This window comes from Talpa europaea (genome assembly GCF_964194135.1).
Source record: "Talpa europaea genome assembly, chromosome: 15".
In the NCBI taxonomy this organism is placed as follows: Eukaryota; Metazoa; Chordata; class Mammalia; order Eulipotyphla; family Talpidae; genus Talpa; species Talpa europaea.
Window position 1 is genome coordinate 76,697,953 of NC_140083.1, and position 22,141 is coordinate 76,720,093.

Here is a 22,141-nt window from a genome sequence, read left to right on the forward strand (position 1 = left end):
ATTAATCTAAGCTGTTTACAATTTACAAAATGTTATGACATCACCTGAGTCACACCTTAATCTTACAATAACTAGTTAAAATAGATTCTACTTAGAGACTTATCATCAGATTGTACAAATGTTTACAAATGTACTTTAAAAGGTAAAATGTCAATTAAAAAAAAACAGGTTGGAACAAAGAAAATAATCCAGTCAAAAAATGGGCAGAAAAGCTAAAAAGAAACGTCTCAGAAGAGGAAATGCAAATGGCCAACAGACATATGAAAAAATGTTCAACATCACTTGTAATCAGGGAAATGCAAATCAAAACTACCATGAGATACCATCTCACACCAGTGAGAATGGCACATATTAAAAAAACTAGCAACAACAAATGTTGGCGAGGGTGTGGAGAAAAAGGAACTCTTCTGCACTGTTGGTGGGAGTGCAAACTGGTCCAACCACTATGGAGAGCTGTGTGGAGATTTCTGGACCTACTAAACATAGAGCTTCCATATGATCCAGCAATTCCACTCCTAGGTATTTACCCAAAGGACACAGAAACATCAATTCCAAAGAGCACCTGCACCCCTATGTTTATAGCAGCACTGTTTACAATAGCTAAGCTTTGGAAACAACCCAAATGCCCAAAAATAGATGACTGGATCAAGAAGATGTGGTCCATATATACCATGGAATATTACTCAGCATTCAAAAAAGATAAACACATGCAATTTGCAGCAACATGGATGGCACTGGAAGGGATCATGCTCAGCGAAATAAGCCAAAAAGAAAAAGAAAAATACCGGATGGTCTCACTCATAGCAGGAATCTAGAAAACTTAAATAAGGGACCAGGAAAATGAATATAAGAAAGTGAAAATCAAAATCAACAAAAAACTATGAACCAGAGACACTTTTTGGGGGGTGGGGGGCGGGAGGGGAAGGATTGGGGTCAGAATGGGGCGTTTGCAATTGTATGGGGGAATATAAAAATAAAATTTAATATTTAAAAAAAAATAAAAAAAAAACAGGTTGGAACTGCATAAGACAAGCTCAAGCTCAAAATAAAAAGAATCTGAAAGACTTTCAAGAGAAAGTAGTTTGAAGCTCAGAAGCAATCCACATTATCTGCTCACAAGTCCTTGAGCCTTTGTTTAAATTCTGTTTACAGAATTAGTCCTCAGAGCACTACACAAAAAGATACTATACAGCCTCTTTAAACTTACCAAATGTCCCTTTGTCCAGATTCTATCTGCATCTAAGACTCAACCCAAATACTGTCTTTTCTTCTATTCCTTCCTGAAAGGATTTCCACCTCTAAATTCCTAAAGCAACATCCAGCTATATAGTTTAGTGGGTAATGAACAATTAGGCATTTACATACTGTCTTAACATTCGTTATTTTGAACTATTGTTTAAATCTTTTGTACTGTTTACTTTTATAACCATTTATAAAGGGAAAGTTGTATTTGGGTTCTCTTTGAAGGGTATATCTTTGAAGGGAAAGTTGTATTTGGGTTCTCATTCTCGTAATTCCTTCCAACCCCAATATTTAACACAGTTCAATTTCAATGTCTTAAACACAGTGAAGGGAATTCATACAGATTGAACCTCTACTAAGTGCTAAACATCAGCAGATATTTTACATAGATTATTCAGTGTCACAAGGACCCTATAAAATACTGATGACCCTATAAAAAAACTGATGAATCAGTTCAAAGAGATTGAATAACTTGTACAAAGGCCTACAATTTTTTAAAAAGATTTATTTATTTATGTATACAAGAACTGGGATAAAGGCCAGAGGTGCAGGGTGAGAGGATTCACCAGAGAGAGTGGGAAGCAGAACAGGCAAATCTACTGAAATACACTGCTGAAGGGAGCAGCGGGAGAGTCAGGAGCGGTCTGCTGAGCCATATGGGTTGCTCCCTGGCCAGTTAGGGATCAAACTTAGTGCTGCAGTGACTGGTGATAGCTTGATAGCGCTGTCGTTAATCCCTGCGCCACCAGGGAGGCCCTCTAGACCCATTCATTTTCTTCTCCAAACTGAAGAAAATGAAAACTTTTTCCAAAGAGAACCTAGTTAGTAGTGATCTTGAAGAGAACTCTGGCAGTAGTTTTCCCAAGAGGAAGAAATCGTTCCCCAAGGAGGAACCAGTTAGTGACCAGGAACAGACAGGAAACAAGGTTATCTCCAAGGAAAAGAGCAAATTCTCTTTCAAGGAGGAGCCACTCAATAGGACCTGAAGAGGCTGCCGACAGCACAAACAGCAGCTCCAAGAAAAAGAAAACATTCCCAAAACTATGCCAGGAAGATTGAATGGACAGGCCCCTCGTCAGGTATGTCCCATGGTGACATTTCCCAACCTATCCCCTGTATTCCAGTAAACATAAAAATGGGACAAGAAATGAAAAATTAAATCTCTTCTCTTGTTCAAAATGCATTCTTGGGCAATATTTATTGAGTGCCAAGCATGCACTGAGCACCTGAGCTGGGTTGGTGATGACAGTAGTAAACAAAACAGACGTGGAACTTAGGAAATCTGTTGGGAAACATATTATTTAAATATTCACATGAATAAATATTTAATTCCAAAATATGATAGTACTTTGAAAGAAAAGCAGAAGACTTTAAAAAACATTAAATATTACAAGAGAGGGCCTCCCTGGTGACACAAGGGGTTAAGTACAGCACTATGAAGTAATCCACAGCCTCTGCAGCATGAATTCAATCCCTGGACAGCCAGGGAGAAACCCACATGGCAAGGCAGACCTCTCTTGCCTCGCCCACTGCTCCCCTCAGCAGTGTGTTTCAGTCGGTCTGCTTGTTCTGTTCCCCACTCTGTCTCTGGTGGATCCTCTCACCCCCCGCATCTCTGGCCTGTACCCCAGCTCTTGTATGCATAAATAAATCTTTAAAAAATATATTACAAGAGAGGGCCCACGGACTGCAGTGCTGGGACCCCTGTCAGGAACTCCCAGCCTGGGGTATCTGTCCATGAATAACCTCGATGGTCCCCCAAAAGGAATATTTGGCCTAATTCCATGGCTGATGTGAGCTAGTACCCTGTGGGTTCCAATGCCGGGACTGTATTTTACTAGTAAAGTAAAAGACTGAAAAGAAACTTTTTTTGATGACAAGGCCAACATGTTCTTGTGACACTCTGCTTAGCCAATGTTTCCTGTCCTCTGCAGAGCTCCAGTGTTGTGGCCACACCTCTCAGCAGAGGGCATCCCACCTGCACCCCTGTGGGACATCAGGAGATCATTTTCTCCTAGATGTTCTTCAGCTCTTAAGGATGCAGGTTTGGGGAAGCTTTTTACAAAACTCAATATTTTATGAAGCAGAATAGTATAACTTATTTTAGGTCTAGGGCAAAGTTTTTTTTTTTTAAGAAAGTCATATACAATACTGCTTGTCATTATAAGTAATTTTTGGCTTTTTGTTATTCCCTAAATGCTTTGTTTTCTACTCAAATTATTTTTCTCTCCCTAAAATTAAAATTAGATGTTTGAGGTCAGTGACAGAACTGCCTAGCCAACACTAGAAAGTAGTGATATTATCAAGGTTTTATATTGTTTTAACAATCTTTCCCATCAAAGGGGGAAAAAGTATCTCTTTATCCAGTTTGACACCCTAGTAAAATGTTTGGAATTTGGCTTGTGTCTGTTTTGAATTATTTATTTATTTTAAGATTTATTTATTCATGCATACAAGAACAGAGGTATAGGCCAGAGGTGTGGGGGGTGAGAGGATTCACCAGAGATAGAGCAGGGAACAGAACAGGCAGACTGACTGAAATACACTGCTGAGGGGAGCAGCAGGTGAGACAGGAGAGATCTGCTGTGCTATGTGGGTTAGCTCTCTGGGCAGGGATCGAACTCATGCTGCAGTGGCTGCGGATAGCTTCACAGTGCCATGCTTAACCTCTTGGGCCACCAGGGAGGCCCCTGTTATGAATAATTCAAAAGATCTTTATATATATTTAGTAAGTTATCTTTCCTAGTCTGACCTCATTTTTAAGCCTTTGAAGAGGTGAGAAAGACGGCAAATTATGGGCAATTACATGACATAGTGTGGCAAAGCTGGCAGGGGCAGTTTTGATTTAAAAAGATATTATAGGCAAAGGGAATCATGATGGCTCCAGGCAGAAATGATGTGAAGATCTTGATTCCATCACAGTTGAACACAGCAGGCTGTCAGTTGGGAGATGGGTTGGTCAGTTGGGAGAAAGGTGGAATAGGTCATCTATTTCCATTTATGGACCAGATGAGAGAGAGAGGAGGAAGCTGGCCCTCACAACACCTTGTCAATATCTACACGGTTATGTCAGCATCATCAGGTGGTTATTGACTTTGTACCAACATTAAGTTCAGGTTGATATGGCAACATGCTTCTCTCTTATTACCTGTAGACCCCAACGCCATTTTTTCATACCCACCCCACTCTAGGAAGCACTCCCGATGCAGGAGCTGAAGTCAAGAGTTCTTGGGTGTGGGGTTTCCTGTGGTTGCCTGATTCACAATGACCTAGTTCAAGACTGAGCTGCTTTCAGGAGTGGACAGAACAAAAAGTAACAAGAAGATGGATGTTGGGGTGTCAGGTTGTCACTTCCTGCTTGTCCTGTATCTTTTAGGCTCGGTTCCAAGGTGATAGTGAAGGCAAAGTTCACAAATTAGACTTCACCTCATCTGGTCAGAAAACTCCTTGTCAGTGGTGCCATCTGCAGGGCATTAAGGAATTTGCCAGGAATCTGATGGAATTGGAAGGAGGAAGTAGTATCTCTCCACCCTAGCTCATGTGTCTTCATTGAGTATGCACCTAAATCACAGCCCTCCATAGACTAACCCTATTCCCTCTGATCTTGTGGCCGGAAATATTTAAGATACCTGGGCCTACAGTGAAGGACATAGGGCTGTAGTATCTCACCCCTTCTTCCCTGACAGATATGTCAACTGTTAAAAGGAGGCCCTGGCACCTCCCTTGTAAGGGTCCCCTCAAGGAAGTTAGGAATGCTGGGTTGTGAAGGCACTTAAGCATTCTGTGTTAATAAAGAAGGTTAGTGGGTATAAACTGAAGCTATGGCTAATTATCAATTTTATCAACCTCGTTATGTTGAAGTAGACCTCCACTGGGTTTTTACTTATTTCTAGTTCTTTTTGAATAAATGGCAGCACAGATATGTCAAGTCCCGGAACACCCTGCTCCTCATCTCCCAAGCATGGGCCCACATCTCTAAGTTTCAGACTTGATTGTCCTATTTGCCACTCCCCTGTGAGAAAGGCAGGACAGAATCTGTAGTGCAAAAGGGAAAACAGGTTCAGGTTGAGAGAGACTATTGACAGAACAAGAGGTCATGTCTATCTGTTCTCTAAACTCTTCAACCTGAGACTCATCTTGAATAGATAAGTAGAACAATAAAGAATAAAACAAACTCTTGTCTGAGGGAAATAATCATTATTTATTTTTACTTTCCTTGGTACCTTCTGTGGGCCATAAAAGTTGCTAGGCAACTTTTATGTATTTGCTGCTGGGGCAGAGGCAGAAATAGTTAAGATCCCAGTGCCCCTCCCCACCCCAATGCTTCTAGTCATTGTCTCACTACCCCAGCATTTCATTATAGCCAACCCCTCACCCCCACCCCCTTGTCCCTCATTTAGTGTTGTGTATACCAAAGACTTTGTCTATTAATCAACTGCTAGTCATGGTATTGATGTCTAAGGTGATTTTGAACAGTGGGGAGAGAGGGGCATACAGAATTCGAGTAGCAAGTTGGGTCATTAACCAATTAGGGTAAAAGGGGGGAAGGATATTTCAGGAGGAGGATAGTTCAGTAGATAGATGTTTGTTCTAAAGAACTTAAAAGAGGGACTCCCTGATGGCACAAGGGGTTAAGCACTGCATTACGAAGCTATCCGCAGCCTCTGCAGCATGAGCTCCTAGCTAGGGAGCAACCCCACATGGCTCAGCAGACCTCTCCTGACTCACCTCAGCAGTGTACTTCAGTCAATCTGCCTGTTCTGTTCCCCACTGTCTCTGGTGAGTCCTCTCACCCCCGCATCTCTGGCCTGTAACTCAGCTCTTGTATGCATAAATAAATAGATCTTAAAAAAAAAAATAGATTAAAAAAAATAAAGAACTTAAAAGAATAACAAATACTGAAATTTGAGTTTGAACTGTTAAAAATGGAAAGCTTCTACACTACAGGCCACCCTTTAAAAATGAAATATTTCAAGTATACAGACAAAAAAAAAAGGATACTATCACTGTTATTTTCTATTCAACAGAAACATTAAACCTTAGGGCTTCATATATAATAATTCCCACTGCTTCTTCCTACTGTCATTGTGTAACTTCCCTCTAATGAATAGGACTGACATTTGTAGCAAATAGGACATTGTAGAAACAACAAAATTGTTACTTCAAGGTTAAAGCATAAGACATTAAGCTTTCTTTTTTTTTATATAATAAATTTTATTTTTATATTCCCCATACAATTTCAACCCCCCCATTTTGACCCCAGTCCCTCCCCTCCCTCCACCCACCCCCCCAAAAGTGTCTCTGATTCATAGATTTTTGTTGATTTTGATTTTCACTTTCTTATAGTTATTCATTTTCCTGGTCCCTTATTTAAGTTTTCTAGATTCCTGCTATGAGTGAGACCATCCGGTATTTTTCTTTTTCTTTCTGGCTTATTTCGCTGAGCATGATCCCTTCCAGTGCCATCCATGTTGCTGCAAATTGCACGTGTTTATCTTTTTTGAATGCTGAGTAATATTCCATGGTATATATGTACCACATCTTCTTGATCCAGTCACCTATTTTTGGGCAAGACATTAAGCTTTCTAACTTGCCCTCTTGGTTCCCTCACTGGGGGGGGGAGGGTGTGGGCGGGTGCTGCCTTATATGTCATCATTCAAATAGCTCCATAGTGAGGTCCACATGGTGAATTACTAAGCTACGCCAACATTAACTCACTGCCCATGAGTAAACCACCTGGAAGTGAATCCTCCAGGCCCCCAAAAGCTTTCAGATGACTCCAGCCTTGATCAATATTTTCCCTGCTCCCTTATGAATTACCTGGAGACCTAATCTTCCAACTAAGCTGCTCCTCAATTCCTGACCCTGGAAACAACAGGTGATACACAGTCTTATGCCAAACTTGTTGGGCAATTTGTTATGTAGCAAGCTAACAATAAAACTGCAAACAACTATCTACCTACCACCAAGTTATCTTAACATTTTGCCTTGTTTACCTTATACCTAGTAAACATATAAATAGCCCCCGCCCCTGCCTCAAAGAAAAACCACCTCTTCTAAGTATTAGATGCAGTTGAAACCCTTGCTTCTGTCTCCCCTGCCCTATACCTCAGAACCCTGAAAAAGCACATGGTACATACAGGGCAGGTGTGCTTCCCTAACTTTAGGCCACCTGGCTATCTTCCTGAGAAGCAAGCTGCTTTCCTCTTGCTTTGTAAAAAGAGATGTTTGAGTCTTAAGATGGCGCCCCCGTAGAGAATTTAGCACTAAGAGTTTACACTCCATTTGGTCACTAATTCAGTTCCCTCTGTGTTTAAGATTTATTTACGCATACAAAAACGGGGTACAGGCCAGAGGTGTGTGTGGGGGTGAGAGGACTCACCAGAGACAGAGTGGGGAGCAGAACAGGCAGACTGACTGAAATACACTGCCTAGGGGAGCAGCTGGCAAGTCAGGAGAGGTTTGCTGTGCCATGTCAGTAGCTCCCTGGGTGGCCGGGGATCAAACTCGTGCTGCAGTGAATGCAACAGGTGATACACACAGCTTCATAGGTTGCGTGTTAACCCTCACTCACACCACCAGTGAGGCCCTTCCTCTCCATTTTTAAAGGCTAGGTTTTATAATATGCTCAAATACCCCCCTAGACAGCTATTTTCATTCCCAAGGGGGGCAATTGTGACTTATATTACCTTGATTAGTTAAGCTGGCCCCTTTGAAAAGCAGTCATGTTTGCAGAATACTCTTATATTTAACTCACTAGTAATTACCCAATAATCTCAAGAGCAGATTAACTCTGGACTTGAATGACTTTCAGCACATAATTTTCCCAGGGACCCTAATGACCTGGATTCTAAAAGTGGCTGAGGTGTAGTTAACAGACCAGTCTCAGAAACTGTCTGCTTTTCCAGTTCAGTGTGCTTCCTTTCCCTTTCAGGGGTAGCCAGACAGAAATGGGCTCCATATTACATCCCTATTACAGACTCTTGTCTAGGTTTGGATGAGCAGTATAGTATTATCAAGGACTGAAAAATCAATTTAGAAAAAGCTCAGAAGTCAAACTTTTTTCCTTAAAGCCTTTATTTTGACACATGAAGAAAACAGATACACATGGAAAAAGACATGATTCACAGTTAAAACACAATCTAACCAGAATGCCTCAGTGCCTATTAGCTAACGTTGAAGCCGAATTATAGTATGACATTGCTGCAGGACCGAAAGGCAATTAGTATTCCTCTCCTTCTTCCTCGCCCTCTCCTTCAACAGAATCCACACCAACTTCCTCATAATCCTTCTCAAGGGCAGCCATGTCCTCACGGGCCTCAGAAAATTCTCCTTCCTCCATGCCCTCACCCACGTACCAGTGAACAAAGGCACGCTTGGCATACATCAGGTCAAACTTGTGATCCAGGCGGGCCCAGGCCTCGGCAATGGCTGTGGTGTTGCTGAGCATGCACACAGCCCGCTGCACTTTGGCCAGGTCTCCGCCAGGGACCACAGTGGGAGGCTGGTAATTGATGCCAACCTTGAAACCAGTAGGGCACCAGTCCACAAACTGGATGCTGCGCTTGGTCTTGATGGTGGCAATGGCAGCATTGACGTCTTTGGGAACCACATCGCCACGGTACAACAGGCAGCAAGCCATGTATTTACCATGGCGAGGGTCACATTTCACCATCTGGTTGGCTGGCTCAAAGCATGCATTGGTGATCTCTGCCACAGAAAGCTGTTCGTGGTAGGCTTTCTCAGCAGAGATGACAGGGGCATATGTGGCCAGGGGGAAGTGGATGCGGGGGTAGGGCACCAGGTTGGTCTGGAATTCTGTCAGATCAACATTCAGGGCTCCATCAAATCTGAGGGAAGCCGTGATGGAGGACACAATCTGGCTAATAAGGCGGTTAAGGTTAGTATAGGTTGGGCGCTCAATATCGAGGTTTCTACGACAGATGTCATAGATGGCCTCATTGTCGACCATGAAGGCACAATCAGAGTGCTCCAGGGTGGTGTGGGTGGTGAGGATGGAGTTGTAGGGCTCAACTACAGCTGTGGAAACCTGGGGGGCTGGGTAAATGGAGAACTCCAGCTTGGACTTCTTGCCATAATCGACAGAGAGACGTTCCATCAGCAGGGAGGTGAACCCAGAACCAGTGCCCCCACCGAAGCTGTGGAAAACCAAGAAGCCCTGAAGACCTGTGCACTGGTCAGCCTGCAGGATAAGAGAAAACAAAATTCAATGCCAGGGTGCATTTTCCTACTTAAGACATCCACTTACTTTTTCTTCAAATCAAGAACCATTGATTTAAACCATTTCTTTAAATCAAGAACAGTTTAAACTGTTTGTAAGCAGACACTTTTGCAAATTGTGCCATCACCTAGAGTCTAACTCAGAGCAAGCAGCAAGCCAACTCCAGTTTTCACAAGCACAAAATAAATACTGTAGTCTGGTCTCGCCACTAAACTGGCAATGGAATTCCTTTGCCCACTTCAAATACTTATTTAAATCTGATACTTACCAGCTTGCGAATTCGGTCCAAGACCAGGTCAATGATCTCCTTGCCAATGGTGTAGTGCCCTCGGGCATAGTTATTGGCAGCATCTTCCTTGCCTGTGATGAGCTGCTCGGGGTGGAAGAGCTGGCGGTATGTGCCAGTGCGAACTTCATCTGGAAAAGGAAACAAGTGGCCCCCCATCACTAACAATCTGCACCCAGGCTGTCAGGGGAGCCCCCAGGACACACCTCTGATCCCACTCACTTGGTTCTCATCCCGTTTGGGTTACTAAGGTCAACTCACCAATGACTGTGGGCTCCAGGTCTACAAACACTGCCCTGGGCACATGTTTGCCAGCGCCGGTCTCGCTAAAGAAGGTGTTGAAGGAGTCATCTCCTCCTCCAATGGTCTTGTCACTGGGCATCTGGCCATCAGGCTGGATGCCATGCTCCAGGCAGTAGAGCTCCCAGCAGGCATTGCCGATCTGGACACCAGCCTGGCCAACATGGATGGAGATGCACTCACGCTGTGAGACAAGAGAGAGGAAAAAAAAAATTGGGATTTAAACCAATGTAGCAGGTGACTGAAGCAGAACAAATTACATATTCTTAAACTTACACGTTTCCCTTTGAAAATGAATAAAATGTAGCGCTCTCACTGGAGGGGATTCGCTAGACTTATTGCTGCCAGAAGTTTTCCCTCTACTCAATTGGAAAGGTCTACTTCCAGAGCAAGAAGGGAGCTTAGTCACAGCTTCCTCCTCTGGAGGACTACCCCAGGGAAGAAGAGAGCATTCACCCAGTGCTCAGGCCCCAGATCCCATTTTGAGTCTAGGCGGTCAGACTTCCGGGCAGCCCCAGCACAGGAAGCACGTGTCCAGAACAGTGCAGAGAAAATGTCTGGCCGCAGGGCCCAGGGGTGGGGCGCTGCGGCACAAGATGAATGAGCAATTCCGTCTGCGCAGCTGCAGAGGCAAGCAGCAGCCTCGTCACGGGGGCGCTGCCCTGGCCAACTGTCCTCCAGACCCTGCAGGCGCTGGCTCAGCCCAGCACCTCCACACCTGTCACAGCCCAGCGGGGGGATTATCAGCGGCCCCGATCTGGCCCAAGATCCAATTTCCACCCCCCCAAATCCCCGACCTCCATCACCTGCCCCCGCAGGCACGCCTAACAAGCCGGCGGGGCTCGAGGGAGAGCAGAAGGCTTTTTAGTCGCTAGTGGCTGGTTGTCCTGATACACCGGGGTAGTAGAGCACTGACAATGAGTACGCCACATTTTTCTTATTTTTCCATTAAAAAAAGGAGGGGGAAGTAACTCAGGGTGAGAGGAGACACGCCCTCTTGCCAGACCGCAGCGCTCAAGTGCGCAGGCGCGGGGGCGGCCTCCCGCCGTCCCTTGGCGGGAAGGTAACGGTCGCGCCTGCGCCTTAGGGCCAGGCTCCTTCCCGCCTCCGCGCTCAGCTCTGAGGAGGAAGCGAGGGCGGGAGAGGCCTGCGCGCGCGCGCGCCCCCGCCACAGACCGGGGAGGATGGGGGGAGGGGAACGCGCGGGAAGAGCCCCGGGTCTTGAAGGTGTCGCATCCAGGAGGAAGAGCTAAACGAGAGCCCTATTCAGTGCGCAGGCAGCGGGCGCCCCACTATTCCCGAAATTTGAGAAACCACGGCGGGCCCCCCTCTTCGCGGGTCCCCGACGTTTCCCACAAACCCCGCTCCTCTCGTTCCGACCTAGGCCCCGGGCTCGCTTCTCGAGAATGGCCAGGCCGCCCCCGCCCGGCCGCTTCTCCCCGGGGCCTCTGGGCGAGGCCGGCGCCGCGCGCGGGCCACTCACCATGGTCGGTCGTTAGCAGCGGCAGGCGCAGGAGACGGGAGCAGACGCAGGGCGGGCCCCGTTACCGTCCTCGACAAGCTAAGGGTCGAGGTAAGTAACGCACTGAGGCGGGGGCGGCGCCGGAGCCACTTAAGTAGCGGCCCCGGGAGGGGCGGGCGGGCCCGGGCGGCGCCTCGGCCACGAGCCCCTCCTCCCGCCCGGCGCGCCCACTCGGCGCCGGGCTCGGCCGCCGCAGAGGCGGGCCCGGCCCGGAGCCCCCGCCGGTGCGGACCTGCGGGGCGGCGGCCTGCGGGCGGCGGCCTGCGGGCGGCGGGGGCCTGAGTTGGGGGGGCCCTGCGGGCCGGAGGGGGGGCCTGCGGGCCGGAGGGGAGGCCTGCGGGGCCGAGGGGGGCCTGCGGGCCCGAGTGGGGGGCCTGCGGGCCGGAGGGGGGGCCTGCGGGCTGGAGGGGAGGCCTGCGGGGCCGAGGGGGGCCTGCGGGCCCGAGTGGGGGGCCTGCGGGCCGGAGGGGGGGCCTGCGGGGCGGGGCCCGCGCGCTCGGGCGCTGCAGTCTGCGGCGCGGGGCCGGGCTGGGGCCGGGCGCGGGGCGGGAGCTGACTGGGAACAAACCAACATGGGGCCCGGGCCGGAGGCTAGCCTCAATATGGACGAACCCTAAGACGGAGACGTCCGCACCATTTTAAAGGCGAGCCACCATGAAACGCAGAAACTTCTAGTCCCGATAGTGCAGCCGCTTATTTTCGTTGCTACAGTATGTCAGTGAGTTTTGCCTTTTCCTTTTCTCAGTTCCTTTTTAGGCAGGGCGTTCTGTGCCGTTCTTACCTGATAACGTAGACGTTTAGGAAAAAGGATAGAATTATTGGGTTGAATGGAAGCACGTCTTTAAAATAAAGATACTGTAACAGGGTGGTCCCCAGGAAAGGGGGAGGTTCCAGGTTCCCTGCCCCACCCAAATGGAGGGTGGAGGTCTCATGTTTTGTGTTGATGAGGTGGATGGCGGAACCCATTTAGAATAGGCAGGTTTGCGGGGTTTGGGCTGCCCCTCTCCCTGCCCTGTAACAGTACCAGCCGTTGAAAGCAGGTATTTAGAGAACCGAAGCATCGAACATGGAAGCTGTGAAAAGGGCAGAGGAGGCCCCATTTTAAGACGCAAACCACTAACTTTATGCACAGCCCGGGGAGGCTTTCAAAAAGGAAGATTTCAAGGCACATTTCAAATTTGGTAGCTGAATTGAGAAAGTGAGGACTGAAACTTGGATAGGGAGGAAATTCCATGATATGGAAGGATCTTAGGAAGTAAGGATTCCTTGTGCTGTTTAGGATTTTGTAAAACTATTCAATAACTAACTGCTTACTGTTATCTCAAGATAGATCAGTTGGTTATAGCATCTTGTTAGGAGGCCTACGTTATATGGAATAGCCTAGCTTTTTTTCCCCTTCTTTCAGAAAACTCTACTCCAAGGCCTTAAACTACATTGCTAACCCTTAGAATTGCATGAAGTCATTATTTTGGGTAAAAGAGTGGTTTTAAAACGGTCCTAGCAGAGAGCTATTGCTGTTACTATATAGAATTATTTTATATAGAATTATTTTAAATATCCTCCCTGTGACATTGTATTAGGTAAAAATTCATAGTTTGTATTCAGTTTTCACCTTATTCAGATTTGGTAAAATCTTTACCCATTATATCAGACATAACATTTACTGTGCTGATGTGTGTATGTTCTGTAAGGATACAATATCTATATAAAATCTCCACTCAGGAACCTGGAATGCAAACGAGATGTTCATTTTTGTAATTTTTTTTGTGGTCCTATTAAAAATTTTTCAACTCAAACCCCAAATTTGCACATATTTCCCAAACTGGGTTATAGGAGACAAGATGTTTTTGAATATTGTCTCATTTAGATATTCTCTCATTTATTCTTAGAAGATGAAAAATAACTTGTCTGGATGACCAAATGTTAGAGAGCCACCCAGCAGAACTCCATTTTGTTTTTTGCTCTTGATGAAAGCCATTTGAAAGCAATAACTGCAGAACCTCAGAGCTTTCACTGCAGAGATTTGCACCTGTGGGCCTATATGTCTCCCCAGATGCCATCCTAAAACCATTAGCTTTGCTAGCCTTGTAATCCGTGAATTCCCCTGTTGCAAATGAGGAAGTATTTGAGTGTTGTTTTTTTTTAGGTCCCTGATGATAATCAGGTTTCAGAGAGTATTAGAACCAAAAGGGACCTTTAAATATTTGAATTTGGTATCTTTATGCCAGAAAAATGTAGTTAATTTATTTTGCCACCTCTTGAGTACCTGAGAGGAAAGGCTGACTTTCCCCTCTTTACCCATAAACTTACATGGATCTATTTGTTTACATTTTATGTAGATATATATACTTTATCTTACCTGAATAGTATTCAACTATTGATGGAATATAAGCACAGTATGATTGATAGCTATTGCCTTAACATTTTAATTGATTATGCAAGATTTTGTCAGGCTATTTCAGGGCCTGTAAAAAATTTCCTTCCTCCCTCCTTCCCTCCCTTCCCTCCCCTCCCTTTCTCTCTCTCTCTCCCTCTCTTTTTAAAGGACAGGTTTACTAGGAGAAGGAGGAAGAAAGGAGAGGCACCTACATAGTCAGAGATGGGCAGGAGAGCTACTGCTTTGCAAAGGGAAAAGGTTGGTGAAAAGAAACACCGTCATGGTCACAAGCAGGCAAGAGAGCTTCAGGCCCACAATTTTCTTTGAGCCTTTGAGGTAGTGAGAAGCCCTGTGTTGCAATTTGAGCCAGCCCCATCTTTGCTACTTAATATCCCAACCATTTGCTATTGTTCTAAGCAGTCAGTAGCATTTTGGATAGCTTTATATTGTGATTTGGATACAGAAGGTCACAAAATGTTTTGTTTATTTAACTAGCTCTTCCAGGAAAGACAAAAATAACAAATAGCAACAATTTACCAAGCATCAACTATTTTCAAATACTTGACCTTTTATTCTTGTTTGTTGCATGTTATAAACTTATATATGCCTTTTTGTGTTCTGTTTTTCCACTGACTTGGGGAAAGAAATTGGACTTTGATTTTAGATGGTACTAGATTCAATGCTAACTTTGTTAGTTAATAATGCTTTAGACCCTTAATTATCTTTCTCAAGCTTCATTTATGAATTTTTGTTTAAAATTTCTCCTTAGAGTGCAAGCTCCATTCTGTTTTTATGGCAGTCAATCTTGGCTGCCCTTCCAAAAATCACTTTCTTTCATTCTTTGCTAAGAGAATCTCTTTCTTGGGGCCTCCCGGTGGCGCAGCATTTGAGCGCTGGGTTGCGAAGCTGCCCGCAGCCTCTGCAGCGCCGGTTCGATCCCCGGCTACCGGGTGAGAGTCCCACATGGCGCGCAGACCTCTCCTGCTGCCCGCTGCTCCCCTCAGCAGTATGCTTCGTTGGTCTGCCTTTTCTGTTCCCAGCTCTGGCTCTGGTGAATTTTCTCACCCTTCTACGCTTCTGACTGTACCCAGTGCATGTATAAATAAATAAATCTTTTAAAAAAAAAAAAGAATCTCTTTCTTGCTCTCACTCTCCCTCTCTAAGGATATTCATGTGCCCAATCCCAGAGGACAAATTAAGGGAACCTTGTTTCCTGATGTTAAATACTTGTTTCTCAGTGTCTTTCGCAATTGGACCAAATTCTGCCCAGTAGAACACAAAGGGAAGTCAGTCAGGGTATTTCTGGGAGTGGTTTTCCTTCTCCATCAAAAGAGATCACATCCTTGAGGAAAGCCCTTCTGTTGCAACCCTTTCTCTTACTTTCTGCTTGTGGAAATGCTCTGTGCAGCCAACTTAAGACCTTGAGAATCTTAATATAAAGAGAATCAGGGAGATGCCAACTCAGTGCTCTGACACTGTGAACCTGCCAGGCCGATCTTAAAACCACCTAGCTCCAGGCTTATTATTACATAGTAGGTGCTTAATATGTAATTTGCTGTTAAGTAGAGGATTTGGTGATTGATTAGATGCAGATTATGAGGGAAGTAGGAATGGAAGTTAATTTGCAGGCTGAATATTTGGTTAAATGGTGGCATTTTTCACTGAGATGAGAAAAAGGAAGAAGTGGGTGGGAAACCACAGACACAGGAAAAGTGAACAGTTTAGGCTTTTGGCACATTTTGAAGTTTGAGTGTCTCTAGAACATATGCCTAGAGATGTCCATTAGTCAGTCATATGTGCAGATAATGGAGAGAGGAGAGACTTGAGAGTGTTCTACATAAAGATGATAATTAAACCATGAGGATAGATAATACCACTTGGAGAGGGGAAGTATAGAGGTTGAAGGGTGGGGGCTTTAGTAATGAACTGTGAAGTTGAGAACCTGACCATAGTAGGGAATCTGAAAAATGATAATATTTAAAGTAGAGAAAAGGAGTCTATAAAAGAAGTCCAAGAAGGAATGATCAGACAGGGAAAACTGGGGACCTCATAATCTAAGGAAAGGGAGTTTCAAGACTGAGAAGTGGTACAGTATCAAATGCTACAGAGAGGCCAAGTAGGGTGAAGAGTCCACTGTGCAATATAAGGAGAACAGTATGGCTCATTTATTTATTTGACATTTATTTATGCATTCAAGAACTGAGGTGTAGGCCAGAGGTACGTGGGGGGGCGGGGAGGGAGATGTTGGTGAGAGGATTCATCAGAGACAGAGTGGAGAGCAGAACAGGCAGACCTACTGAAATACACTGCTGAGGGGAGCAGCAAGCAAGACAGGAGAGGTCTGCCTTGTCATGTGGATTAGTTCAATCCCCTCAATCCCGAGGACTGAACTCATGTTGCAGTGGCTGCTTATAGCTTGATAGCGCTGACTTTAACTCCTGCGCCACCAGGGAGGCCTGACACATATTTATTGAGAGCCTTCCATGACAGGTACTTGTTATAAGTGGGTAGATATAATAATGAAAAAAACTATGTCCTTGCTTTCATGGAATTTATATCCTAGTGAAGGAGAAAGAAAATGAATAGATAGCAAAGAGATTTGAAATAAAATGTCAGGGGCCTCCCCGGTGGCGCAACGGTTGAGCGCTGGGTTGCGAAGCTGCCCACAGCCTCTGCAGCGCAGGTTCGATCCCCGGCTGCTCCCCGGCCACCAGAGGAGGGACCCACATGGCGCGCAGACCTCTCCTGCCGCCCGCTGCTCCCCTCAGCAGTGTCCTTCGGTCCTTCTGCCTGCTCTGCTCCCCGCTCCGGCTCTGGTGAATTCTCTCACCCTCCCGCGCTTCTGACTGTACCCAGTGCTTGTATAAACAAAACAAACAAACAAATAAATAAATCATAAATAAATAAAAATGCATGCCTCTTTAAAAAAAATAAAAAAATTTAAAAAAAAAGAAATAAAATGTCAGGTCCTAGTAGGTGTTATGAAGAAAAAATATAGAAAAGAGATTAAGGTTATAGAGGTATGCCATTTTATATAGACTGATCTGGAAACACCTCTCTGAGGAGGTAGTTACTTAAACAGTGACCTGAATGAACTGGTAGAGTGGACATTTTAAGTAGAATATCAACTACAAAAGCTCTGAGTTTGAGGATGTATGTCCTTTTTTTTTTTTTTTTTAAAGATTTATTTATTTATTTATGCATACAAGAGCTGGGGCACAGGCCAGAGGCGCAGGGGGTGAGAGGATTCACCAGAGACAGAGTGGGGAACAGAACAGGCAGATTGACCAAAGTCCATTGCTGAGGGGAGCAGTGGGCAAGTCAGGAGAGGTCTGCTGCATTATGTGGGTGGCTCCCGGGCTGGCCAGGGATCGAACTTGTGCTACAGTGGCTGCAGATAGCTTCAAAGGTTGTGTCTTAACTCCTTGCACTACCAGGGAGGCCCCCAGTGTATGTCTTTTTAAAGCAACATCCATACGACCAGTGAGACCAGAGCAAAGCAAAGCAATAAAAACAATAGACTTGATAGCAAAACTTAAACACCTTAAAAATAACTTCAACATTCCCATAGTTCAAAACTGGAAGAGGTGAAAAGATATACGTTGAGAAGCTTTGCTCCTATCCTGTGTTGGTTAATTTTATGTGTCAGCTTGACCTGGTTAAGGAATGGTTGAACATTGTTTCTGGGTGTATCTATGAGGGTATTTCAGGAAGAGATTTGTGTTTGAGTTGGTGGACTGAGTGAAATAGATGGCCCTCCAAAATGTAAGTGGGCATCGTCCAATCTGTTGAGGGCCTGCATAGAACATAAAGGCAGAGGAAAGTTGAATTTACTCCTTGCCTGACACTGCAGGAAGTGAGACTTCTTGGTCTTTATAATCACATAAGCCAATACCTTTTTATCTCTGTCTCTTTGTACATAGGTCCATGCAAGTTTGAACACACACACACACACACACACACACACACATTCTGTTTCTCTGGAAAACTCTAGCTAACACAACCCCCGTGTTCATGTATCCCATTCCTCCTCATTTGTCCCTATACACAAGCATTTGTATTAGCTTTTTTTTTTTAAAAAAGATTTATTTATTTATTTTATACAAGAACTGGGGTACAGGTCAGAAGCGCAGGAGGGTGAGAGAATTCACCAGAGCCAGAGCGGGGAGCAGAACAGGTAGAGGGACCATGGACACTGCTGACGGGAGCAGCATGTGAGGCAGGAAAGGTCTGCTGCACCATATGGGACCCTTGCCAGCTGGCTGGGATCAAACCTACGCTGCAGAAGCTGCAGACAGCTTCACAATGCTGTGCTCAACCGCCTGCGCCACCAGGGGAGGCCCTGTATTAGCTTTTTTTGGTATAAAAACTTTTGTCTTGGGGGGCCTCCCTGGTGGCGTAAGGGTTAAGTAAGATACAACCTATGAAGCTATCTGCAGCCACTGCAGCACAAGTTGGATCCCTGGCCAGTCAGGGAGCAACCCACATGGTGCAGCAGACCTCTCCTGACTCGCCCGCTGCTCCCCTCAGCAGTGTACTTTGATCAAGCTGCCTGTTCTGTTCCCCACTCTGTCTCTGTTGATCCTCTCACCCCCAACCCTGCCCCATGCCTCTGGCCTGTACCCCCAGCTCTTGTATGCATTAATAAATAAATCTTTAAAAAAAAAAACTTTGTCTTTTTGAAAATACAAAAATTGATCAGTTTGTTTATTCATATTTCACGCCTTTCTTACAGAAGGGTAGTAAACTAGTACATGTTGTTTGTATCTTGTTTTTTATACTTCTCAGCATATTCTGTGTCTGTTTCCATGTCAACACCTAGAGGATATCATTACTTTTAATTTTTTTATCTCCAATATATTCTATTGTTACAGATGTATCATGATTTATTTAACTAATATTTTGAAAGCAAAACCTTTATACACATACTGTGTGTACTTTTTAAAAAAAAAAGATTTATTTATGCATATAAGAACTGGGGTGTAGGCCAGAGTATGGGCATGAGAGGATTCACCAGAGACAGAGTGGGGAGCAGAACAGGTGAATTTACTGAGATGCACTGCTGAGGGGAGCAGCGGGTGGACAGGAGAGGTCTGCTGCGCCATGTGGGTGACCCCCCACCCCCCCGCCTGGGGATCAAACTCATGCAGCAGTGGCTGGTGATAGCTTGATAGCACCAAGACTTTAACCCCTGTGCCACCAGGGAGGCCCACAAATGGGAAATGGAGTTTCTAAGGCCACACGTGGCTGTCTGTCCCACCCCAGAAGTGTCCACAGTGTCCAGATGTCCCAAACAAAATGTTGCTCTTTCAAAATAGTTCTGTCCTGTCAATGAGGTCCTCGGCTCTCTGCACACTGGCAAGCAGCAGTCCAACTCACAGTGGCAGCTGGAGGCTCTCACAGGCAGGGTTGCTGAGCTGATACTGCAACAACTCTTGGCAACAGCGGGCTGAAAGTTGTGATGGACAACACTGGACGCAGGACCAGACGGCAACAGAGGCAACACCACCAGGAGGCTGTGCCAGATGATCAGATCCATCACGTTAACAGCTCTCAGAAGTGACCCACCTGGACACAGAATACCAAGAAACAACATTGCTAAACTCTTAAATTTTAACAGCTTGTATGTAAAGATTTTTGTTTACATAACCATTTGATAAGGTTTTTTTTCTGACAAAGACATCATTTTTCTACACCAGTTCTTTAATTATCTGACACCAACTGGGTGTCTGGCAATTCTGATGCTAACTATATGGAGTGAAGACCCCAGCAATTAAGAGCACAGTCACAGGAGACTGTCCATACTTCAGGTGCCAGTTGCAAGTCCCAGTTTGTCACCTGTGGTTTTGACCCATCAGCTATAAATTCAGGGTTTCCCATGACCCTCTTTCTCTGATTCAATAATTTACTAGCAGCCCTCACAAAATTTAGAAAAACTATTTACATTTATCAGTTTAATGATAAAGGATGCATGTAACTCAGAAATAGTCAGGTGGAAGAGATGTGTAGGGCAAGGGATAGGGAAGGCGTGGCGTGGCCATGCTCTTTCCTGACGTACCACTCCCCAGCACTTTGATGTGCTCACCAACCCAGAAGCTCTCCAAACCCTGTCATTTAGTTTTTATGGAGGTTTTAAATATAGGCACATTGAGTAAATCCTTGTCTATTGGTGAGGGAACTCTTCTCCCCTCCCTGGAGGTGGGAAGTTGGGTGGGGCAGAAAGGTCCAACCCTCTAATTAAGACTTGGAATTTCATTGGACTTTCAGCTTCTGTTCTGAAGAGATCTAGCCCCTCAACCACCAGTAATCTCATTAACATACAAAAGATAGTCTTCTTACTTTTTCACTCGTGATGTTCCAAGAATTTTAAGAACTCTTTTCCAAGAACTAGGAGAAAAAGACCAAAATTTTTTTTTTCATTATGCCACAATCATGTAATTTGAATGTATGTGTATTCTTTTGCATTCCTTATTTCTTTTATTTGCCTTTCTTAATTTACTGCCTGGGACCTTCATTAGAGTGATGAAAGAAGTAATAATGAGCATTCTTCCCTTGTTCCTGTTCTCAAAGGAAATGCTTTCCATGCTTCAACTTTAAATATGTTTGCTGTAGTTTTTCTCTACAGGTATGTAAGAGAAGTTTACTTTGATAAAAGTTTTATCATGAATGAATGTTGAAGTTCAACAAATGTTTGTTCTGTCCCTGTTGAGATCCTCCTTTGATTTTTTTCTTTTAGTCTGTTGATGTGGCAAGTTATGCTGATTAAAATAGCCTTGATTGGCCTCCCTGGTGGCGCAAGGGATTAAGCTCTACTCTGTGAGGCAATCTGCAGCCTCTGCAGCTCAAGTTCAATCCCTGGCCCACCAGGGAGAAATCCACATGGCGAGGCAGACCTCTCCTGTCTCTCCCCCTGCTCCCCTCAGCCGTGTATTTCAGTCAGTCTACCTCTTCTGTTCTCCACTCTGTCTCTGTTGGATCCTCTCACCTCCCACCCCCCCACCTCTGGCCTGTGCCCCAGCTCTTGTATGCATAAATAAATAAGTCTTTTAAAAAAATGGCCTTGAATTGCCATGATAAAACCCAACTAGGTCAACAAGGTAAGATTTCATCTTTTTAAAAAAAATAGCTAGGGCCCTCCCTGGTGGCCTAGAGGTTAAGTCCCAGTGCCTGAGTCATATTGTTATAGGGCAGGGAGAGGGGCAGCCCAAACCCAGCAACCTGCCTATTCTACATGGGTTCTGCCATCCGCCGCATCAACACAAAACATAGGAGACTTTAATGGGAAGGAACTTTAATAAAACTAGGAAACAATACAAGTAAGGCAGAGTCTAGTTTCTAAATGAAGCATCCAGAGTTACCCGTCCCCTCGTGGGTAAAAGTCCATCCATATGGGATTGGCCCAGAGCAAGGCCCCAAAGCCTGCCACAAGTCTAAAGCATCTTCCAGTGGGGACCCACAGAAAAGGGCCAGAAACAACCGGAGAAGCCCAGAAGGAAAAGAGCAAAATCAACATCAAGATAAAAGCTGCCATTGTCACCTCCCCATGGGTCTCACCCACATCTGTGTCACCCAGTCCACGACCAAAAGACAAGCGAAATTTCTTCACGTGTCTCTAGGCTCCATGCGCCTCCTCCGGGTCTCCTTCTGGCTCCATCCTGCTTCCTTCCTCAGTCTCTTCTTCAGCTTCTCCTCTTCCTGCTCAGCTCCACCCTCCCTTGGGTGGGGCAGGGAACCTCCCCCTTTCCTGGGGACCACCCTGTTACAATCCCCCCTTTTAATTTTTATTCCACCATATCTATGGTGGCACAGATCTCATGGTGCAATCTTAGGAGACAGTCTTTTTTCAGGGTTACAATGTGTGTAAGAGAAGCAACAATTAATCAGCAGCATTGTCCATGAATGTCCAGTATGAGTTTCATTACTTAAAAATAGTCCATTATCCAAGCCAAAAGAAAAAATTTGGAGCATTGGCTAAAACAAGATAGCAAATATATCAAAATCACAGGGAAAAAATGTTAAAATGGTTCAACTTATGTAAAACACAAATTTTCTCAACCTTGATCCCAAACTTTTAACAGCATAGCAAAAGTTTGCAAACTAAATCTACTTTTAAACCATTTTTCCTATTTTTGCATAAAATCACAGGGCAGAAAATAACTAACAGCAATTTTT

General features: G+C 45.0%; 1 protein-coding gene across 1 annotated transcript; it reads right to left on the reverse strand.

The window, feature by feature from the left end:
* Positions 1-8,333: 8,333 nt before the first annotated feature.
* Positions 8,334-10,190, reverse strand: LOC311185264 (tubulin alpha-1B chain). Its single transcript, XM_084255840.1, has 3 exons — positions 10,032-10,190; positions 9,753-9,901; positions 8,334-9,445 (listed from the first exon to the last, which is right to left on the reverse strand). Exons 1-3 carry the CDS (start codon positions 10,150-10,152, stop codon positions 8,465-8,467), a joined length of 1,251 nt encoding a protein of 416 aa, XP_084111966.1. The 5' UTR covers positions 10,153-10,190; the 3' UTR covers positions 8,334-8,464.
* Positions 10,191-22,141: the final 11,951 nt, after the last annotated feature.